Below are 23865 nucleotides of genomic sequence, written 5' to 3'. Positions count from 1 at the left end.
CATGAGATAAGCCCTTGCACCCCAGCTTCTTGGCTGGTGTAGACACTCTTTCAATACCAGAACCATCCACAAGTTGGATGCTGTGAATGGGTCTAGGGGTAGAGTGGGTATGATCATCCCAGAAAGCCCAACTCAGAGGGAATGCAAATCTGTTGAGTGTCTGTAGAGGAGTTAGGCATCTGAAGAAGGCTGGTTGAATTAGGGGAGTTTAAAGTGTCTTCCACACCTCAGCATAATTGAGTCTATGGGAAAAAGACATTCTGGTTTGAGAATCAGATGTGTGAAACCTCCCAATAGCAAGAGCAATTCACTTCCCACTTCCTAAGTAGTTTCTGGGCATTGTCAAAAGCCAGGTTTATTTATTTGTTGTATTTCTGCAAACAGTTTCCAGTGTGTGGTCAATCTAAGCAAAACAAAACACAAATAAAACCAGAATTGTGTTAGGCCATCAGTGCTCCCAGGGAAACTGTGATGATACCCAGAAAGATTATCCTGGGATCCACCCTGGTGGCACCCCAGGGTCCCTTCCATGGATTCATACCAGGGACTGGTCAAGGAACCTCAGAAATCCCTCTGTGAGGACAAGGTTTGAAAAGGCAACTGGGTCCCATTAATGCTCTGTCCTGCTTCTGTCCTGGTTCTGTCCTGGTCCTGTGCTGGAAGAGGTGGTCACTCAGCTCAGTTGTCTTGCTTTCTTTTCCATCTATGTAAGAAAATAAATATAAAGAAAGCTCCCTTCCTGCCACCACTTCCATTAAAAAGGGAACACCCGTGGGGCTCCCAGACATGGCAGCAGGCTCAGTCCTATCAAATAGTTCAATTATTTTCATGGAGGTTGAGTGTGTTTATTGGCCTTCTCTCTTTCAGCAATGAGGTCGTGAGGAGTGACCTGAAGAAGCTGCCAGCCCTTCCCACCCAAGCTCTGAAGGAGCACCCCTCCCTGGCCTACTGGTAAGACCCCTGAGTCTTCTTAGGAGCAGGTCCCCCCAGGAGTTGCACAAGGCTCAGACAACTGAGCATTTGTGGGTCTCCTGGCCTCCCCCTGTATTAAGTAATTTATGTCTTCAGAAACTACTTTCTGCATTTATTTAAATGGTATGTTGTTATTTATCTGCCTCTATGAAACCTAAAATTTTGCTTTAGAAGTGTCGTCTTGACGCCTCATGTGTGCTGGTAGAGTTTTCTGTTGCAACTGTGTCATTCGATGACAGGAGATGAGGTTTGGGGGTGTGGGAGAAGTACAGGGTTTTCAACCGATGAGAAACTGATTCTTTCCTTTAGCCTCCTCCATGTTTCACATCTTTTGGTTTAGCCGCTTTGTAACATTATGCCCAAGTTCATCTGTTGGGACCTAAATGACTGAGCTTGAGTTATTCAGGAATCTGAAAGGTTCCCAGATTGCGGTTTGGGCCACAGTTAAGCAGGGCTTGCATTCCTGGGTAGTGTGTTGAAATCCTAGTGGGAGCTTATGTCCTGACCACTGCCCCTAAGGACGGCACTGCTTCTCTGATGTTCCTTCCGACGCCTCCACAGAAATCAAAGCAATTTCTTATAGAATGAAACAGTAAAAGAAAAACCCAGAATGAGTTGATCCTAATAAGGTAGGGCTTGTGACTCACATGGTATGTGCTTCCTGAAACACTCAGATTCCTGCATTTCATGTTGCCTGTACATTTCTAAGCAGTCAACTTGATCAGCCATTCAGTGGCTTTGAGCAGTCTTCTCTTAGGATAGATGCATCTCAATGCAGAGCTCATTATGTCTGAGCAATCTGGGAGCAGGATTCAAGGCCCCGAGAACATCTCTTCAGGTTTCTGGTGTCCCGAATTTCATCTCTCTGAACTGATCTGTTGTCACTTTTCTTTCAGCAACATAGATGCATATAAATAACAAACTTCTATTATAATCTGTGACCCAAAAGCAAATTCTGTTTAATCTGCAGGGATTTTACATGTATCTAAACTGATCTTTCAGTCTGTGTATATGAACACCAGAAACCTGTGTTCTCATTTCTTGGTTCCCGAAACTCTGTGGCCCTATTTCCAACTCCTTGTGTCTCTAGGCTTTATCATCTATATCCGTCTAGCTGTCCACTTCTGGAAAACCCATGGTGAAGGAGGTAGAGATGCAAGAGGTGATTCTAGAGACTACTCGTTCTTACAGAGTGGGATGGATTTCTCACTGAGAACTGTAACACTAATGGCTTATCTGGAGTCAGAATTGCTCATTGCCCTTGACTTCATCCATCCCTCATCTCTTTCTTCATTTGTTCCAAACATTGTTACATCTTGATGCACATTTCAGATCTATGAACTTCTCCTTTATCCTCTTTCTGGATTTTTCTTTTCTGCCTCCACCAGCTGCTCTTTGCTCACATATTATTACATTTAATGCAGAAATGCCTTCCTTCATGCACATGCTTTCTGTCTTTTGTCAACAGGAACACCTACCCTTGGATCCACCCCTTTAACTGTCTTGTCAGTACATCCCTTATCTCTGTGACCATAAAGGGCTTCATTCAGATCCATAAGCACTCAGACTACTGTCCAAACGCACTGAGAGGATGGCAGGATGGGGAAAGCTAGGTGAACTCAGCTTCACAGTCCAGCTTGTGTCAGTAGCATGTTGTGGCTGGCAAAAGTATCATCCTATTTATATGAACATAAATATCTAAAAATGAGAAGGAAAATGCCATTCATGAGGCCTATAGAACAAACAAAAGTGGAGCAGAGCTAGTAAAGCAAGCTTATCCAAGTTTTCCCTTCTCAGCATCAGTATTAGCATCAGTAAGATTGACCATGACCCCTCATGGGTGGAGGAGACCTTTTCCTGTTCCCCACGGCCACACCGTCTCAGGCTGCCCTGATCATTCCTAAACTAAGGACATATATTCACTGTGCTTCTGAGTGCTGCTCCTGCTGGCTTTCACAGATGCAGAGGGCCACCTTCACCTGGAGCCCATCTGCACAGGCCAGGGCAAGATGACTACAGATGAACAGTTTTGAGAGTCACAGTGGAGTCTCTGAACTGCAAGGTTCTGATTATCTCGGTTACTTTCATTACTTCTCTGCTGCTTCAGTTTCTCCATCTGTAAAATAAGATTAACCCACCGACCTACATCTCTACAGTGTGTGCCAGGGACACTGAAACTGTTAGCTGACACCTCCCCTGAGAGACAAGGAACATCACTGTCACCATTCTTCCTTCCACCATCCGTGCATTTCCTGCATGCCACAGTCTGCAGAGAGGCCATTTAACTAAAGGACACAGTCCAGCCTGTGGCAGGTCACAGTCAGCCTTGGTCAAGGGCTTTTTTCTTCCATGGTGTCCTCCAGATAGTACTTTGGGATTTGGTCTCCTCTGGTTCACAGGTTCTTACAGTCATTTCCTATGACTAACAAGTCCCTACCACAGATCTGGGTATTGGGGAAACAGTCTCTGGACATCAGAGCACCCAGCCCCTTTGTGGGTTCCTGAAAAAAAGTGGGAGGGCAGCGGTGGGGGCAGGATGGGTCCTCAGCCCATGTTGAGTGTGTGATAGATTCATGGTTTAAATGGGAAGAAAGGATCTGGAAAAAGTGGAGACAGGAGAAGGAAGCTATTGGTGGCTTCACAGATGGCCCCAGCCAGCAGGAGACACAGGGCGGGTGGGGGAGGGCAACAGTTTCTGCAGCTGTCAGGCAGGCACTGTGAGACCCCATGTCAGGCCATTTAGTTGGTAAACAGCTGAACAGCTGCCTGACAGTGTTTTTGACTTTGTTTCATGGATGTTTTCCTGAGCCATGCTTACGTTCTCAGCTACAGCACGGTATGGACTTGCATTACTCCACCTTTCCCCAGGGACACTCTGTTGCAGAGCTACAAAAGCAATGGGCTCCTACCTACATTGAGTTGCTTGACCCTGGATGTAAGGGTTGACCTCACCAAATCCCAGGTCATGTGGTAGGAAACGTGCCAACCCAGCTGTTGCTTTAGAGGGTGGCAGGAAGGAAGCCAGGATGACCCTGGAGCCTCCTGACATAACTCTGAAGGTTTAGTGAGGCCGGGGTCCATTCCTGGAGAGGATGCCCCATGGGAACCGTCTGACGGGAGACTTTGTCACCTAAGAACCAGAACTTACACAGTGTGGGAGCGGAGGAGGAGAAATATGGCCAAGTTTGCTCCCTTCTGAAAAGCAGGTGCCTAGATCTCAAAGAAATGACTCTCCAGCTAAACTAAGGTCTCTCCCTTATAGCTGACCTATCCTCATTCTAGGTGCTTTCTTGTGAGGAGTTCTGACTTTCTCACCTTCATCACATTTCAGAATACAAAAATCAAATGATATTTATTAAAGATTAAGATAGGAATTGAAGTGAGATATGATAGACCCAGCTTCTCAGGAGGCTGAGGCAGGAGGATTACAAGTTCAAGACCAGCTTGTCTGAGTTAGAAAGACTCCAAAAATAAAAAAGAGATAGGGAAAAAGCTCAGTGGTAGAGTTCCCTGAGTTCAATAACCAGTAGCACCACCAAAAAAAAAAAAAAAAAAAAAAAACAGTAATTGAAAAATAAGTAAATTACTCAAGGACTTGGTCATAAACACACAGAATGTGTTACCCCCAAAGATGACCTAACCAAAATTAAAATAGAAAAAGGTGAGGAAAAGAAGACTTTTGATAAATTCTGGGATAATAAAATAATAATGAATAATAAAGATCAATCAATAATTACTTGAGGGCACATCCCTGGGATCACCCCCCATTATGGAGCTATTATGGGAGGCAGGAAGGAGTCTCTTTGCCTGTGGTTGGGGAAGGACGAGGTGGAAAGTAAGAACTCAAGGTCTCCAACCATGTGGCCAGATCATGGAGTCTGAGTTTTGGGAATTCTCATCAGATGGGATTTGAGGCCTTTTGCCTATGACCATCCTGCCCCCACAGATGCCTCCCACCCGCCATGATTCCCTAGGCTGGCTCTGTGATTTCCCAAGGCCGCAGTGGGAGCAGCCATTGGTCCCACCTCACTGGGTGTCAGAGTCACTTCTTTAAGAAGGCTGTGCTGAGGGGCTGGGGATGTGGCTCAAGCCATAGCGCGCTCGCCTGGCATGCGTGCGGCCCGGGTTCGATCCTCAGCACCACATACAAAAAAGATGTTGTGTCCACTGAAAACTAAAATAATAATAATAATAATAAATATTAAGATTCTCTCTCTTTCTATCTCTCTCTCTCTTTAAAAAAAAAAAAAAAAAAAAAAGGCTGTGCTGCTTCCTGGACCTGCCCTTTACTCTGTCAAAGAAAAGTTTGCTGGCTATTGTCACCAAGGAGCCAACTAATCTCTTTGTTATTTTAGAACTAAGGTTTCAAAAGATAAAGGCAGTGCCAGTCTAATTCCAGTAGCTCGTTTGTTGTCTCTCCAACTTTCCTCCTTTCTGTCCTCCTTAGATGCACTGAATCCCTGACTGCTCACTCAGAGGTGGACCAGGAGCCCTGCATGGGGCCAGTGCCTGTCCCTCCCCGTTAGGCCCTGTGTAGACAGGACTGTAAAGACAGGAGAGGCAGAAGTGGGACCTGAGGGGTTTAATCATGATCCGTGAGCGGCCTCAGCCCACTGCTCATTTCTTCCATACCATCGTTTCTTGCAAGAAGCCTACCCCCAAGCCTGTGGGATAATCTCATTTCACTGATTAGAAGTTCAAGATAAAGAGAATAGAAGTCCTCTGAGGGGAAAAAAGAAAAACCAGACTGTGACTTTTTTTTTTTTTTTTTTTTTTTTGGTAAATTTATAGCCCAAAGATTTCATTTGGGCCGAGTTTGGAAATGTCACTTCTAAATGACAAGTCATTTTCCCAGGAGTTGATGGCTCCTTGAAGGGCCTCATGCAGTTGGTCAAGCTCAGAAGTATCTCAGTGAGCAGGATACTCGGCCTCTAATAACAGAACGCTTTTCTTCTAATTCTAGTGAAGACAGAGTAATTGAGCACTACAAGAAGCTGAATGGCCAGACGAGAGGTCAAGCAATCGTGAAGTAAGTGGCCCTTACCAGCACTCACGGAGATTGTGTTTGTGTGTGTTAATATATCACATGTCAAGATGGTTCACTTCTGCTCAGAAAAAAAGTTATCTCTGGGGGACAATGTTTCAATTGAATTGTCAAGTAAATAATCACTCCCAGAACTTTATCACACATGCCAAAGAAGTATGTATATTGTACCAGTTCTGCCGAATAACCACCCTTGTGTGCGTTTTTGTGTGTGTGTGTTTGTGTGTGTTGTCTTCCCAGCTACATGAGCATCGTGGAGTCTCTCCCAACCTACGGGGTTCACTATTATGCAGTGAAGGTAAGTGAACTTATTTAGTGAAGATTGCCCATCCTGCCCCAAAACAAAAAGCAAACAACAGCAAAACATTCTTTTTCTTTTTAAAAATCTTCCTGGAGACTCTTAGAGGGCTGGGAGTTGGTAAGGGAAGACTTGCCCAGAAAGACAAGATGCCACAGGAAATTGGCATGAATTTTACCCCTAGGATAGTAAGACCTGATATGGTTTCTCTCAAAAACTCATTTTCCCTTTTGGAAGCAGTATAATAAGTCTCTAGTTCCTTTTGGTCTCAGAGGAATCCCAAGGGACCAGGATATGAGTATCTTAGTGGGAAAACTCTATCCAATACAAGGAACTGTAGGGAACAGAAACTTTCAGCAGAATCTTGTGGGGTTTTTTTTGGTGGTCAAGTGCTACATAGTTAGCTTTCTAAGAGGTAGACTGGGATTATAGGCTGACAAATGGAGTATGTGACCCTTTAAGAAAATAAGATCTGTTTTCTTGAATATTCTAATGGCAAGTCCAATGGGTATTGACTCCATTCTAAATTCTTTTTAATTTTAATTTCCATAATGTGCCAGAGTAGGATCTCTTCTTTGAAATAATAAAGATGTCCCTCATGAGACCACAAAGAAGAAAAAGTTCCCTCCTCCTCCTCTTTTCATTTACTCCTACCTAAAATGTTTAGCTGAATCATTGCCCAAAGTTCAGCTGAAAAGAGAAGAAAACACTTCTAATCTACAGACAGTCCCACCAGCCAATCAGAGCTCCTCTTGCTGTTTTACCAGTGTCTTTCCTAGTGTTTCCATCCTACAATATTTTTAATTTCTTTAGACTACACTATGTGCCATATTTCATTCATTATGTGTTACCTTTAGCAACTCACATAACACTTTGTAAGTCATTGCTGTGCACAGAACTGCCCATATCTTCTCCTAAACTGCAGATAATTGATGGTAAAGACTGTATTATATATATTCTGTTACACATTCCCAGAACCAAGCACAGCACCTGGCCCATGATAGATGCTCAGCAAATATTTACTGAGGAAACATATTGAGAACTGAGTTGGTGGTTGGATGTCTGCAATTCCATAATGGGAACAAGTGTTAGAACTACCGTTGTGGACCATAGAACTATGAGGTGCCTATGGGGACCTCATTCCCACCCAACAGTTTCTCTCAGGATCTCTTAAAGCCTGAAGTAGTTAAATTCTTTCTGATGTCCTACCAAGATTCTTCCCACCAATGGGAGTGCTTAGCCCCTCTTCATTATCCTTCCAGAGTTCATGTGACCGGCAAGCACATCCAGCCCTGCCTTTCTCAAGTCATGGGTGATCAGTTCCACAAGGAAATTCAAGGGTTTGTGAAAAGAGGCTTCAGTGGTGCTGATGTTGACCACGCTAGTGAGCGCTGCGGAGTCCACTTCCATTTTACCATCTTGTTACCATAGAGGAGACACATGAATTCAATAGTTCCCCACATGATGATCAGTGGCATTTCATAGGAGTTGATCCATGAGGGTTTCTCAGCTGTAGGAATATTCCATGTTGATTTACAGCAGTGGCATCTGCATTCCAGAACAGGAACCAGGAATTTAGGAATTCCTGTGTCATGTGTTCCCTGGCTTGCTATCTGTTCTAAGTTTGAGCTCTGTTCTCTCTCCTATCATTAAAAGAAGTTAAGACACTTACCACATCAACTACCCCCATAAAAGTCTTCCAAATATTGGAAGACTGAGATTCAGGGAGGTTCATTGAGTCTTCAGACTGGTTTCCATCTGGAGTTCATTTTTGTTGGTTCTAGAACCTAACAAAAAGGCTGCCTCTGATGTATAAGCTTTCTACCTTCCATAAAACTAGATTTGTGCTCTTTTTTCAGACTAGAAGCAGGGCACGCGATTTTCAAAGTGTTAAAAGAGTACAGGTGTTTGGCTTCTGAAATCTCAGAGCATAAGCAGATTGCTCTGTGGTTTATCAGGGCAGCACCTCTGCCCAAGCAGATGTAATGCATGCTCCCTGTTTGGTGGCCATGTGATCTCCCTGATGCCTGATTATGGTATAATGATAACACTTATGTGAGGTGGCAGGGGGCATTCGGATTCTTCTTGTTCTATTTTTTGAAACTATGGTTGTGCACAAGTATTCCCAGAGGGGTGGGTTTAAGTCAAGCATCTTATTCTACCTTTAAATTTTTCAGCTAGGGGTGTAGCTCGATGGTAGGGCATGTGCCTAGCATGTATGAGGCCCTGGGTCCCATCCCCAGCAAGGAAAAAGGGAAAAAAGAAAAAGAAAAAAAAAAAACCTACATACCCCTGAAGCTTTAAATAAAATTTCAACATTTCTTGTTCCTTTTATCTTTTGAAGTACCTCATGCCCCACAAGTACTGGAAAGCCATCATTCTGATTTTAAGTTTTCAAGACACAGTGGAAGTGTGCTAGGTTTTTCCAGAGATGTGACAAATAGGATAAATCTTGGGGGAGAGCTCCTGGCATGCCCTCCATAAGACACTAGCATTTGGAAACATTCCATAGCAACTCAGAATCATCCCTATTTGAATATAGAATTGCAACGGCCACCGAGGTGACAAGAGCTCTCTTTAAAATGAAATAAACAGACTTGATGTTTCTGATTTAGTTATTTACCTTGAGAATGTTTCAGCTTCAGTTTTGCTACCTTGTCCAACAGTGCCAGTCCTAAGACCCTGTCTGGCACCCAGCTGTCCTCATAGGGGAGCAGGACATTAGAGGTGACACTTTCTGGCCTGTGCTGCTGTTGGCTGGCTGGGGCTGGGGAGGGTCCTGAGTAAAACTGAGCCAGCTCCCTATTTGATTTTTTTTTTTTTTTTTTTTGGACTGGGGATTAAACTCAGGGGCACTTGACCCCTGAGCCATATCCCCAGCCCTATTTTGTATTTTATTTAGAGACAAGGTCTCACTGAGTTGCTTAGCGCTTCACTTTTTCTGAGGTTGGCTTTGAACTCAGGATCCTCCTGCCTCAGCCTCCTGAGCCGCTGGGATTACAGGCATGCACCACTGTCCCCAGCTGCTTTGATTTCTTAATCCTTAAAAAAGAGAGGAGTCCCTTTCATAGTCTCTAGCTGATGGTCGATGACAGTTTCTCTGCTTCAGAAGATTGTTCACTTTACTGGAATGTTCCACATCTCTCAGGTTTTTTTCTGTTTGGTGAATGAGGGGCCCAGCCTGGAAGACCTACAGTCTTAGAAGGAAAAAAAAAAAAAAAAGAACAGAGCATTTGCTCCTTAAAGATAAGGGGAGAGATGCTGGTAGAGATGTACTGCAGGTTAGAAACAGAGCCAATTCCCCAGCCCAGGGCTCCCATCACCCTGTTTGTAAAACTGAGCATCTTGCTATGAGGGACACATCTGTTAACTTCCAAGAAAATTGCCTTTTCCCTTGTTTTCAGCTGAGCTGGGAGAATCTCCTCTTGATCTGTGTATCTTTTGCAGCCCATATTTACCTGTACTCTTTGATGTCCTAGGACAAGCAGGGGATACCATGGTGGCTGGGACTAAGCTACAAAGGAATCTTCCAGTATGACTACCATGATAAAGTGAAGCCAAGGAAGGTAAGGGTGGTCTTCTTTGTTGGCTTAAAGGCTCTCATTTTGAGAGAGAAACCAGGGTAAAAGTGAGTTAAAATGCTAACAACGTGTGGCCCACAGGCTTGCCAATCCCTTGCTAATTTAAGTGTATACAAATTACTCCACAATAATCCTGAGTTCCCTGGGTAAATATTTTTTTTCTCCCTGTCTCTAAGGAAACCTAAGCTGTTATAATTATTTAAGGTAAGATGCCTGGCTCAGTTCTCCCAGAGCAGATGGGAGACTGTTGTGTTCCTTACTTTCGTGGGGCTGTATACTCTGAATAAACAAAAGGCCATCTATTTTAAATCCTGAGGCCAATCTGAATTCTCTCAAAGATTTTTAGGTCAAGGTAGAGGAAAGTAGATGTACTAAAAAACCCCCGCTGGTCTCAGGTAAGGAAGAGGTGAATAAAGAGATGAGCCAGAGGAGGTCCTGAGAATCCAGAGGATCTCCTGGGGCTTAGAGGAAGTGGTCAGAAAATAAGGTTGTTTGCCAAAAGAGAAAGAAAGGGAAACAGAGAAAGGTCTGCAAAGTCCTTAGAAACACAAGGCAGAGCCCTGCGAGGGGCACCATATTTGAATTGTCTGTTTTCATTTACACACGTTTTTTAGACCAGAACAAATTGAAAAATTATAATGGAAAAATATCTTTGAGGCAAGTGCTGTCATTCAGAATCTCTAGCAGAGAATGATAGAGAGATGGTATTTAGTTCTAACCCTGAAATACATTATTAAAAATCTATCAAAACCACACTTGCTCTGAAAGACAGAAAAAGAGAGAGAACACAAGAGCAGGATTGGTCCATTATGTCATTGTGGTTTGAATGACAATCCACAAATAGGATTGAAACCCACACTACACATCTGAGCTTATCATACCCGAGCCAGGTTAACGATGTCTGTCCTTACCAACTTTGTTAAATTAATAGGGAAAATGGTCCTGGGTTGGGGAGGATTTTTACTCAATTGATCAGTAATTCCTTGAAGTTCTAAGTAAGATCCTGAGAAGGGATGGAGGAATTATTCAGGGGGATATGTTGTTTTGTGGCTACCTCTAAAGCCTCTGCTTCCGTCTATTTGTGCAAAACAGACTATACCCTTTGTTCCTATGTTTTTCCTCTTTTTTTTTTTTCATTCACAGGGTCTGTATTTCTGTTTCTCTGTGCTTGTTACAACGTGGCCTTTATAATTTTATGTGCTTTTTCTTGTCGAATTTCCTCTTTGCTTCTTCCTCCCTCTCCAACTTGCCTGACTGATTTTCTGCTTGCAAAAGCTAAGAACACTCTCAGGGCCTTAACGAAGTCCTGCTTGCATAGCGTATGCACCTTTCTTCTGCCCACATTGGAAGACCAAAGCCAACATGGATAATTGGGATCCACAGCAGAGTTCATTAAAACCTAGCGGTTGGAGTCTCTCCCTCAAAGCTTTTGAAAAACATACTAACAAGTATTCGGGCTTGTTCCATTCAATGTATGAATATATTTAAATGCTCTTTATTTTTCTAATTATGGGGAGAGGGGTTACCAGGGATTGAACTAATGGGGCATTTGACCCCTGAGCCACATCCCCAGCCCTAGTTTGTATTTTATTTAGAGACAAGGTCTCACTGAGTTGCTTAGCATCTCACTAAATTGCTGAGGCTGGCTTTGAACTTGCCATCTTCCTACCTCAACCTCCCAAGCCGCTGGGATTACAGGCATGCGTCACCACCTTATGTTTATGTTTAATTATGTTTCTAATGAAGATTGAAAATGTAGTGAAAGAGCACTTGATACATGTCAAACACAAGGTGGAACACATAGCAAAGGTTGGATAAATCATAACTATTAGTGTAAGAGTGGAAAACAGATTTTGAGATAGGAGGCCAAAGGTATAAATAATCAGCCACTGAATAAGAGAATTTACAATAACTTAAGACGCTTTCTCAGGTCAATGATTTAAAAATATTAAAAGGTCAATGTATTTTTCCAGGGCGTTGGCTCCAACTCAGACTGAATTGTTATTTGACATAACTTATGTTATTTGACATAACTTATGTTTCTGTGGCCTTTGAGGAAGAAATTGGAAATTTCAAGCCTATTACTAGTTGAAGGAAAACTGAGCTATGGAGCTTTCAGAGCCATTCATTCATTCAAGAATGGTCTGCATACCTACCTCTTGCATGCCAAGCACAGTACCAGAGAAGACACAAATCCAGTCTTCCAGTCCTGCCCAGTGTATCAAGGAGAGAGCCATGTGATAATTGAGCCAGTGACTGTTAGTCTGTTTGCTGTTACTAGTAACACAATACCAGGGACTGGATAACTTTACAAAGAAAAGAGGTTTATTTTGGCTCATAGTTCTGGAGGTCCAAGGTCAAGAGCTACATGCAGTGAAGCCCTTCTTATTAGCAGTGTCCCTGGGCAGCACGGGGGCATCCTCACATGGCAAGAGATAAGGAATGTGTGTGCATATGCATATGCATGCATGAGTGTGTGTGTGTGTGTGTGTGTGTGTGTGTGTGTGTGTGTGTGTGTGTTCTGGTATCTCCCTCTTCTTATAAAGCTACCAGAATGCAATCATGGGGACTTCAACTTGATAATGTTATGTGATCCTAGCCATTTCCCAAATGTGACCTCTAAACACCATAGTCATAAGTTTCTGCCCTCTTAATACCTCACAGTGGGGTGAGGTATTTCAACATATGAATCCTTGAAGGACCTTCTTCATAACATAGCAATGTCTTGGTGCCATATAGAAGCCTGTGTGAGGTGGGTGGTAAATTAAGAGAGTATCCACTTGGGTGTAAGGAGAGAGAATAGCCTTCACAAAAGAAGCAAAGGTGAGCTGGATCTTAAAGGGCTGTGAGTGTGTTGCAGATGGACAATAGGACTGGGGAGGGGGTGTGAGAGAGTGGCAAGTATGTAGGGACACTCAGTGGGGGGCAGCAGGGTACAAGGGAGTCCAGAGCACACACAGAGCTGGAACACAGGCTGAGGAAGAAGCTGGAGGGGAGGCTGAGAGCCTGCAGTGGCCAGTTCTGAAGGCCTCAAAGGTTTTGCTAAGACAATTTCACCCTCTTTCAGCAGCAGGAGCCATAGAATAGTATGTGGAGCCGAGGAGAGTACCATATCAGATTTTCATTGATATAGAAGTGCCCATCTGCTCTGTGGAGGATGGCTTGGAGGAACACAGGACTTGGAAGGCAGGACTACTTTGAAGTTGGGGACTAGGGTTGACTCTCAATAATAGGGATCGAGGAGGAAAGATTCAAAGGAGATTCTAGAAGGCAGATGTTATGGTTAACTCTGGAGGGAGAGATGGCAGTAAGAGAAGAGGGCAACCTACAGGGACTATTAGGCTTCTTAGTCAGCCAAGGCATGGGACCTTGAGGGAGGGAGACCTGGGAGTGGTGGATGGATGCAGCTAGAATATGCACAGTTTGAGGCTTAACAGGCAGGCCATCAGGGTCAGGTATTCACTTGGAGCTCAGGAGACTCAAGAATTTCCAAAGCATTGTTGAACCAGAGACTGAACAGGGAGAGGGAAAGTAGGAGCAGTCACTCCCACCCCTGAAAATTCACCATTGACTGTGCATTAAAGATTTTATCCCCTTGTCATGATGATCCCTGGGAGACAGAGAGGCAGATCTTGACTGTGTGGGTCCTGAAGCTTGCACATTAGCAGGGGGCCCTTTTTGAGAAACAAATCTATAATCAAGTTAAGATCAGGACTTTGAAAGGCCCTTAAAAGGAAGTCCCAGCTTCATTAGTTTCAAGGAGTACCCACCTCTGCTAACACGTGGATGCCACTTAAAACCAAAGACTCAACCAGAGCCATAGTTATGAAATAGCAGCTGCAAGAAGAGCTGGGCACCATATCTTTTTCTTCTTCTCACACCCAACATCATCACCATCATTAAAAGACCATAGTTGTTATATAGGGCACATGAGAGGCTCTGAACCCATAGGGCATGAAGCCTGGTTCCAGAACTGGACTCTAAGGAGGCACATAGTGAGGAATAGCAATGCACTTTCTCCCGGGAAGCACCACACTCTATCTGGTGCCTCCAGATTGTGGTTATGTCAGCAGTTCATGGGAGACTGCTCTAGTGTCTGGTTGCCTCCTCCAGTCTTGTCCACTCACCTCTGACCCTACAGCAGAGAAGGTAGAAAGCCTCCCAATGATTCTGGTGTGCAGCTGGAGATGGGGACCATCACTCAAGGCCACCCATGCTTCCTTTGCACACTTAGACTTGGGGAAAGTCAGCTAAGCTCAGAAGGTGTGGCTCCAGTGTCCTGCACACTGAGAGCTGGCAAGTTCCCAAGCATAGATTTGAGGCTTAGTAAACTGCTTGTGAGGGACGCTTAATGAGCTGCATGTGAAGGATGCCCTCCAGGTGGCACCACTCCCTCCTGGCACAGGGGCCAGGCCACCTCCAGCCTTCGGGGATGCTCGGGAATCGGTAGCACCCAGTTTTGAGCACCTGGAGAGAGAAGTCTGTGGTAACAGCTGCATCTGTAGCCCAGGAAGCTGCTCTCGCCCAGGGGCAGATAGACCTTTGCTGATACTCTGACCCAGTTATAGCAGCTCTGTCACATGGCACTACAATACTAAGAGCCAACATTCAAGTAGAGGCAGTGTCAGAGCTGAGCCTGCTGCTTCCCTTTGAAGGTCCTGAAGGCATCCTCTGATGTGCACAGGAAACCATTAGCACAGCCAGAGGAGTTCAGCAGCTGCCTGTGAGAATCTGCTCCTGCATTTCCAAATGGGTCCCTAAGAAATGCCCCCAAAAACCACTGAGGAGGGGTAGCTGATGGCTGTCCAGAAACGGGCAGGGCTGCTGTAGTCTGGTCCTAGTTGTCTGACTGAGATGCAGTTTGACATTCTAGCTCCAGAGTCTACCTTATGTCACTGAATCTTCATTATGAAGTTTAGTGGCTTTGGCTTTGGTACAGAAGAACCTCACAGGTGGAATAGAGGAGAGAGAGAGAGAGCATACTGCTCCCTCCTGATTGTGCCCTATTATCTGCTGCCTGGATCTTCAAGCTGCCGAGTTTTGTTTAAAATGTTTAAAAGCCAACAAACAAAAAATGGCCTTTGGGGCACATGTTGTGTCAGGAAATACTAGACATGTGGGAACATTTCACAGACTGGATTTTGCCTTTTGGATGTGTTCAGAAGAGTTCAGAAATGTGAACTTCTGAAGACCACATCCCTCATATTTGGGGACAACATGCAGAAGAATAGCCCACAAATGCCCTAAAAAGTGGTAAACAAGTCTAAGTGTTTGAAATCTACAATATAATCGCATTCCCCAGAGCAATGGTCCTTGCTTAGGTGAGTTGTTTTTTAAAAACTCAGGCAAAACCCCAACCATATCTGTAGATAGGTTGCAGAGTTGCTGTTATTGTTTTTAAGAAATCACCTTTATTTTAAAATTGTATAATTCCTAAATTTCTGATTTTTTTATGTTAAAATATCTTTTTAAAAAGTGAATTGCTGGTGCAAGTAATTTTTAAGTTTTTTATTTTTTTATTTTTTATTTTTAAATCTTTCCATTACATTTTTTTATTTTACTTTTATTTTTAGAGCTAAATAGTTACACATAGTAGTTGGGTTCATCATCCAAACTCATCATGCATGCATGGAATTGGATTCAGTTCATGATCCTCCCCACATTTGCAGAAATGTTTATAAGCCATTAAATAGCCCCACATAGGCTCTTAGGAAATCTTGCTTCTGCCCTTCAACCAATGATTTTCCCTTTCACCCTCAATCTGCCTCCCCACTTCTGAACTCTTGTCATATTCACATGCCATGTGACTCTTGGAAAAATCCCTTTTGAATACTGCAACTCTTTCCCTTCACCGTGTAGTGTCAGAGCATGAGAGCCGCATGTCTACACGCCCAACAGTCTCCATTTAGCAGGGGTAACAGAGGTCAGAGAGTTACAGTGGCAAGCAAACAAACAAAAACTCTTTCAGCTCTATAGATTATTTTACCCTATTTTATCCTTGTTACAGAATTCTATTTTTTAACATGTGCATGCCTGTTTGAAAATAAATGCTGCCTGAGTGAGCGTTTCACAAGTAAAGGTCCTGTCAGGGAACAACTGAAACAGTGTCTGACTGGCCCTGGGCCCTTGAGATCAATCTTGAGCTTCATCTTAGTGTACATTTATGGTGAAGTATAGAGACCCAGGCCATCAAAAACAGAAAAATGACCATCAACAGTGACACTGACTGTCCCGTGGGTTTTGCCAGTTGCTTTGGTACAAGTAAGCGTATTTCCTTTCTTTCTCAAAACCTTTGAGAAGTAAATGAAACATATTGAAGAGGCCTTATTTATTAACTTTTGCAGAATCTGGATTCCATGGGGCAGATTCTCACCTGGGGCTTCATCTATGGAGGAGGAGGTCCTCAAAGTCCTTAGATCAAAGCCTGGAGAAGTGTGATAAACTCTAATCTCTGGGACAATCTACCCACTTTGAGCGGCATTAGTCCCAGTAGTGTGAAGTCAGGCTGTTTTGCACCAAAGACTCACAGCATCGCCAGCGCCAGGCTGATCCCTCTTCTCAGAAGAATCCCGGTGTTTTGTACTCTTTACAGCTGTAGGCAGAGCATCTGGTCATCAGAGGCTGTTATAAATTAAAGCAGAAAGTTCCATCTGAATGGGACACTAAGAGAGTTAAAGATCCCTGTGCTGTATCTGAGGCTAGAAGCGTCAGACAGCAGATAGTGTGAAGCATGTGATTCCTAAGACCCATCCTAGAAGGAATACTCAATATCTGTAGATCATCCGTCCCAAATTTAGCCAATTCACCAGCCGTGTTCGATGAAAGCTCTCCATTGGGAAAGAATGGCGACGTCGGTCCTTGTTACATACTTAGCAGACAGCATTTACTTATTTATTTGATGTGCAATTAGGGGAGCTTTTATGTACACTTAGATGCACAATTAGAAGCATTATGGGGTCCCATCTGAGGCATTAGGAGAAGGAACCAGAGTAATTAGCCTGCCCCTTGTCCCTGAGCAGCCAGTATGGCTTCCTATGATTCCAAAAAGTATTTCAGAAGTGGGGGAGTTGGCTCTGGGAATTGATGCATTACTGTCACCTCCTCAGATTAGTAAAGACTTTTGAACTGTACAAGATGATGAGACAGGAAGGGAAGATAATATTTACAGGAAATATTCCATTAACTATGAGCTGGCTCCCAGCAGCATGGCCCTGCTAAATTATTCAGTGTGATAAGAACTGCTGACTTCATTTTCAGCTTCTCTTTGGATGTGCTTGACTCATTTGCTGATTGCTAAGCCCTCTGACTTGGCTGGCCCTGAACGGGTGGCTCCTTCATTCTAGCATCTGTGTTCCCCTCGGAAACCACACCCTGTGTACTCCTGGGAGAAAAGCTACACTTAATGCGTTTAGCATTCTTAGCATTTTGCAGCCTCTGCTCATTCACAGTGCAGGATCAAAGGGCCTCCTCCATTTGCCTCTTATCAGCCCTTCAGATCTCTGTGAAGGCCTGAGTGGACCTGGAAGAGTTTAGTGCCTGTGGGTGAAAGGCCCTGACCGTGGGTCATCAGGAAGGGCATCCTCAAAGCTGAGCAGCAGACCTGGGGGAGGGGAAGGGGACATAGGGAGTTACCAAAAACTCCATTTAAAAATAAACCTTCAACAAAGAAAAGAAAAAAAAAAGACAGTAGAGTTATGAGAAAATCATGATCTCGTTCTGATATGAAGAAACATTTTCTATGATACGTTTGTACATATTTTTTTAGAGAGAGAGGAGAGAGAGATTTTAATATTTATTTTTTAGTTTTTGGCGGACACAACATCTTTGTATGTGGTGCTGAGGATCGAACCCAGGTCACACACATCCGGGCGAGCGCTCTACCGCTTGAGCCACATCCCCAGCCCCCGTTTGTACATATTGATGAGGTATAATATAGTGTTTTGATTTTATATATATATATATATATATATATATATATATATATATATATATAACATCATGATGAGATCTCATTTGGCAGACAGCAGTCCTGAACATGGCCCTTCTCAAACCACTATCAGACGTGCAGTGTTACCTGTGTTGCAAAGAAACCCCTGTCTCTTCTCCCATACAAGTATTATGATCATCCGAGCATGTTGAGCTAGAGTGTTAAAAGTTCACTGCAGAGCATGCAACAATGAAGAACCCACCACTAAAATGGCGCCCATATGAGGGTTTCTGAAGGGAATTCAGACTTAACAGTCAGGCTCCGTGGAAACTGACCTGAGCTCTCTTCTGATGATGATATATGGAGGCAAGATCCTGGGGTCAAGAAGCAGGACCCAACATTTCTGGTGGGTCCTTTTTACTGGACCACTCTGGCTGAGCAAGTCACCCTGCCTCACCAATTCCCATTTGTCTTCTAGTGCTTGAAAGAAACCTGATCTTGCTCATATAGCAAAATGAGCTTGCTCTAAACATTGAATGAACTGCTTAAAAAAAAAAAAAAAAAAAAACACTGAAATCATAAGTAAATTCAAGTCCTAATACAACACTTTTGAAAGCACCTTCCATTTTCCCAGACTTCCTAGGTCACTACAACCCTTGGAGTTGTTGGATGTGATGAGGATATATGGCTCTTCCTTCTGGAAGTTCATTCACTTGTTCGTTAAATGTTGTCCAAGTGCTTATCATGTGCCAGAGCTTTGCTCTCAACTCCGCAGTCAGGGCAGGGGGAGACAAGCTCCCTGCCCTCCCAGAGCCCACAGTCTAGTGGGAAAGGCAGTCAAATGACAGCGGTAAATAAATCTATAATACAGAGGCTCCAAATATTAAAAAACCTTATGAAGGCAATAAAGCAAGAGACTCGGAACTCATATGTGGTCAGGAGTAGTCTCTGGGCAGGGAGCATTTAAGTGACTCTGTACCTCAGGTTCCCTGGGAAGGACAGGGTAAGATGGCCTTGCATGCAGGAAGTGTAATGGGGAGATCTCCCAGATTAGGAAAATGGGAAGTCAGTGGGACAAAGCAGAGAGAGAAGCTAAGCTCCTATACAATCCTGACTTGGCATCACTCAACCTAGAGTGATGTTCTGAAGCTGAAGTCCTCAGAATCATCGCCATGAGGCTAGGGGCCAAGCCTTGGCCCCCAGCATCAACCAATCATTAGGTCTAGGTGACCTTCACAGAGCGGGGCTTGACCTTGGGAAAGTGACTCTCTCCAGCTGAGGGGGATTCTAAAAGAGGAACCCTGAGAAGAGAGACCAGTCAACACAGTACCGTGTTTTGACCACAATGGTTCTCAAACTATGGTCCTGTGGATCAGCAGCATCCATATCACCTGAGAACATGGTAGAAATGCAAACTTGGGATCCCCACTGGGACTTTCCGATGGAGGAACTTACAATCTGCCTCCCCAGGCCCTCAAGGTGATTTGAATACATGCTGTAAAGTTTGAGGAATACTCTTCTACATATAGGTAATTAAGGAGGATCTTTCTCTATGATTCTACTTTATCCAATTTATGTACTTATCTCTTTTTTGTTGAAAAGATGTTTTAGTCTGTTAAAATCAAATTCCTTCCTAGAACAGTTGCACCTTAAAAAAAAAAAAAAAAGGTTTGGTAAGCCAGTGATCTCCACACCCACTCAAAGATCCAAAGTAAATCTCCACCAAAGAACTTGGGTACTATTAACTCAATTTCAGGATATTCAGAAAATGTCATTACAGAACTTCTCTGTGTCTCCTTGTTTCAATCTGTGAAATGGTGACTCTAAGATGCAGGATGAATGTAGTCTAATTTTCTCCATCTTGAATAAGTTTGCCTCTCAAACAGTTTCCCATTCCCCAAGATAAAAGCACTCTTGCCCTTGACATAGCAAAATATCGTTCCAGTCATTTTTTACACTGATGAAAGTCAGGGTCTCCTCAGAGCAAACAACATCTCTTTGTTAAAATAATTGATTTTTTTCCCCTTGGTCCTTGGATCTGGGAATCCACAGTCCCTTAGTTCCCACAGGTTCCTCTGGAGAACATTTTGACTCCAGTCCTGAGTAAGCCAAGCTTCCAAGAGCACCAGCTTGTATTCTTGTTGAAACTCATGCTGGTGTCAGACTTTGACCTTTGAGGAAGGTTAATCTGTCTGTGTGCAGGTAAAAAGGCATTGCCTCATCCAGGTGGGTAATTCTTCAAAGCTATCATGTGAGACACGAGAGAATTTCCCTGAAAAAGTACAGGAAGAGTTATGCAATTATCCCTTAAGGAGAGGGGGTCCACTTCTCTCCCAGGGTGACATGCTCAGAGACACCTCTTGGAGGAAGTACATTCAAGCTCTGAAGATCCCCCTGATGGTCACTGGAGCCAGTCTTTCGGCTTCACAAACCTTTGGGGAGCTATGTACCTTCCTCCACCTCACGCATTTGGCCACGTACCTGGGCCAGTAGTCAAGACCATTCTACCTCCATTTCTGCTAGATGAATCACTTCCCTGGGCCTGAGTTCCTCCTCAACAAGGTTGATGTAGCTGATAAGGAGTCTTGAGATTGAGAGAATATTCAGGAAGAGGAATAAAACAAGAGGCAAGCTCATTTTAAAGCCAGGGGGGGAGTAATGAATAAAAGAATGAAAATTAGCATTTTTCCAGGAGAAGGTGGTAGAAGGGGGAAATGCCAGTTTCTGTGTCTTTGTTCTCCAGATGAGCCAGAGCCCAAGCTAGAGCATATTAAACGACCAAGAGTAGCTTTCCTCCCCAGGTGATATGCCTTTTGTGGTGTGTGGTCTCCCAGGACTCCTCTGATTCCCACGCCAATGCCCGGTCACCTAGACTTCTTGTCCTCCCTGCCCCTACACAGGCACGCGCACCAGCCCCAAGAAACATAAATAGCCACGTTGATTGTGTGGACAAGAGAAGTCAAACACGGCACTAGGTATTTATAACATGCAAATAAACACACAGCCGGACAACACAGTGGCTCCCTCGAGACTGACAAGCTTCTAAATAACTCTGCAGATGTAGACTCCCACTCCTCAAGGCCCCATTGACCTTGGCTGTAATTTGAAGAAGCAAATCAAAACCAAATGCTATTGTTGGATCCCAAATCACTGCAGAAGAGCATCCACTAGCCTCATGCACTCCAGTAGTAGCTTATGAATAGCTTTGGTGTTTCTGGCTTGTAATCCAAAGACTTTGCAAAATACAGCAAGAACATTGACCACAGAGTCTCAAGGGCAAATCTCTTTTATCTCATGTTACTCCTTGAAATGTGTTCTTCCCTTGTCTCCTGATAAAACCACAGGGCAGTGTGTGACTTTTCTGATCACTCCTACATTAAATATCAAGTTATGCAGTCCCTTTCAATAGCAAAGTAAGCTTTTCTTAAAAATCAGAATGTCCAGTCCTTTAGGAAAGCTCCTGTGTCAGATTTCTGCCTATAATAAACTTCCTGAGATAATCAATTTATATAGACAAAAGCATTATTTTGGCTTGCAGCTTTGGTGCTTCTAGTTCCTTATCTAGTTCTGTTTTGCTTTGGGGCCTGTGCTAACCTGGCAGGAGCAAGTGGTAGAGAAAAAACACTCATTTCATCACCAAAGCAAAAGACAGAAGAGGCAAGAATCGGAGTCTTCAAGTCCTCTTCGGGGGCTGTGGTGGTTCAGGGGTAGAGCACTTGCCTAGCACATGTGAGGCACTGGGTTCAATCCTTAGCACCACATAAAAATAAAGAAAATAAAATTCCCTTCAGGAGCACACCCTATGACCTGAGATGCTCCCACTAGACCCCACTTAAAGGTTCTATCACCTCCCAATGGCACGCCCCTGGGGACCAAGACTTTAACTTTGGCGCCTTTGGGAGACATTTAAGACCTAAACTATAGCAGTTCCCATTTTGATGTAAAGTTAGGTCTTCTGCCATCTCCCAGTTGGACTCTACCTCTCCTCCAGCTCATGTGACCTCAAGGGCACCTGTCGAGCTCTCTCAATGACCCAATGCACCCTGTTCAGTAGGTGGAGGGGGACAGTAGGCATCATCTTTGATGCCACCTTTCCTCTCTGGGGAGTGGTGAGTGCACAGCACATCCCTCTCCCAAAGACACCTCCTCTAATAGAGCTCTCTGGCTTTCCACCCTCCTAAACCTTTCATACTCCAGCTGTGGGTGAGGGATTTCAGAGTCATCTGAGGTTTTTTTTTTATTTTATTTTTTAATTGTGATAAAATTCACACAACCTAAGATTTCCCCTCAACCACTTTTCAGCGTACAGTTTGGTTGTGTTAAGTGTATTCACGGTGTTGTGTGACGCATCTCCAGAACTGTTTTCGTCTTGCAGACACTTTGTAACCAATAAACAATGATTTCCCATTTCCTCCTCACTGAGCCTCTGGCAGCCACAATTCCACTTTCTGTTTCTATTTTTTGACTATTCTAGATATTCAGATAAATGCAACCAAAGTATTTGTCTTTTTGTGCCCATGGGTTTCATTTGTTGATTTGTTGTTTTGTTTTTTGGTATGGGAGATTGAATCCAGGGCACTCTACCCCTGAACCCCATTCCCAGCCTAAAGGATTTTTGTTTTGTTTTTTGATCTATTTTTTTGGGGGGGTGGGTACCAGGATTGAACCCAGGGGCACTTTACCATTGAGCCGTATCTCCACTCCTTTTTATTTTTCATTTTGAGACAGGGTCTCACTAAGTTGCTTAGAGACTCGCTAAGTTGCTAAGGCTGGCTTTGAACTTGTGATCTTCCTACTCCAGCCTCCCAAGTCACTGGGATTATAGGTGTGCACCACCCCAGCCGCAGACCATCGAGTTTTAATATCTAAACCAGGCCACTTTTAACAGTAAAAAGAGGCACCGGGATTATCAATTGTGCCAGGATGTCATTCAAACCAGGGCTGCTACAGGCAAGCAACGGCATGTGTTGACCCATCTAACAGCCAGGTAGGCTTCCTAACTGGTTCTTGGTTCCTACTCTTTTCTTCCTTCTGGAAGGTCTGCTCCCAATTTTCTTTCAAAGTGTAGCTCATCTCAAGGTCTCACCCAGGTCTTCCATTTTACCATCCTTGGCTCTAGTGACACAGAGGCAAAGTTACCTACAGACAGCATAACTCACAGCAAGCCTGTGTGGGGTCAGTGGATGGAGATTCCAGAGAGCCCTGGGCAGTGATGTGACTGTCCCACCACTAATTCTTTTTCTCTGGCATGTCCAACAGATGTTTCTGATGGCTACGTGGGGTTTTGTGCATCTCTTCACTGGTCCTGAGAACACTCGGGAAGTCACATATGGCCATCTAATATAGCCCATGGGGTCTCTGTGTCCCCTGTAATGTGCTCAGCTACTTGTAATGAATGTTCCTATTCTGGCTTTTAACAGGAGGGCAAAGAGCCAGAGGGGCTGTAGGTTCCAACCTCAGGGTACTCAAGTTTAACTAGCATTCAAAACCCAGCCCTACCTTCAGTAAGCATTAGAAATCCCAGCTGAGTGAATTTCTGTGTGTGCATGTGTATTTTCAAATACATAATTGAGTTTATGTTTGAGGTTTGAAGACTCATAAAATCTGGTCACTGGCCAGATCTTCACCAGCAGCAGAGCAGCAAGAGGAGAATAGCGTGCTGTCAGGGCCTCTGCCCTGCTGCCCCACTGCCCTGGTGCTGACGGGCAGGGGAGTGAGTCACCACAGTGGAGGCCCCCACGGCAGAGGAGAAGGGGTACTGGCTGGGGAACTGTCTGACAAGGGTGAGCAAGCTTCCTTTGGAAAGGGATACTCTGAGGATTAGGGGGCCGTGTTTTTATCCTGGACTACCGCTACTTTTGAGGACTTTGACTGAGTTTTAATCAAAGATTATCACTGATCCCTGAGGAATCCAGTCTAGGATTTACTGGCCAAAACAGCAGAAGGCCACAAAGAACCTTCTTGTCACTCCCCTTTCTTCCTAGTCCCCAGCCCTAGGTACCCCCAATCTACTTTGTTTCTCTCTGGATCCATCTATTCTGGA

At 44.1% G+C, this 23865-nt stretch overlaps 1 protein-coding gene across 1 annotated transcript in view; it reads left to right on the top strand.

Moving 5' to 3' along the window:
- Positions 1-23865, top strand: part of Frmd4a (FERM domain containing 4A) — a 262810-nt gene that overhangs the window by 172980 nt on the left and 65965 nt on the right. The window contains exons 8-11 of the mRNA XM_077802674.1: positions 868-951; positions 5936-6001; positions 6257-6314; positions 9794-9880. Coding sequence (XP_077658800.1) covers positions 868-951; positions 5936-6001; positions 6257-6314; positions 9794-9880 — 295 coding nt within the window. The remainder of the gene's footprint in view (positions 1-867; positions 952-5935; positions 6002-6256; positions 6315-9793; positions 9881-23865) is intronic.

Source organism: Urocitellus parryii, chromosome 9 (assembly GCF_045843805.1).
Source record: "Urocitellus parryii isolate mUroPar1 chromosome 9, mUroPar1.hap1, whole genome shotgun sequence".
Lineage (NCBI taxonomy): Eukaryota > Metazoa > Chordata > Mammalia > Rodentia > Sciuridae > Urocitellus > Urocitellus parryii.
This window is presented reverse-complemented; position numbering and strand designations above follow the sequence as displayed.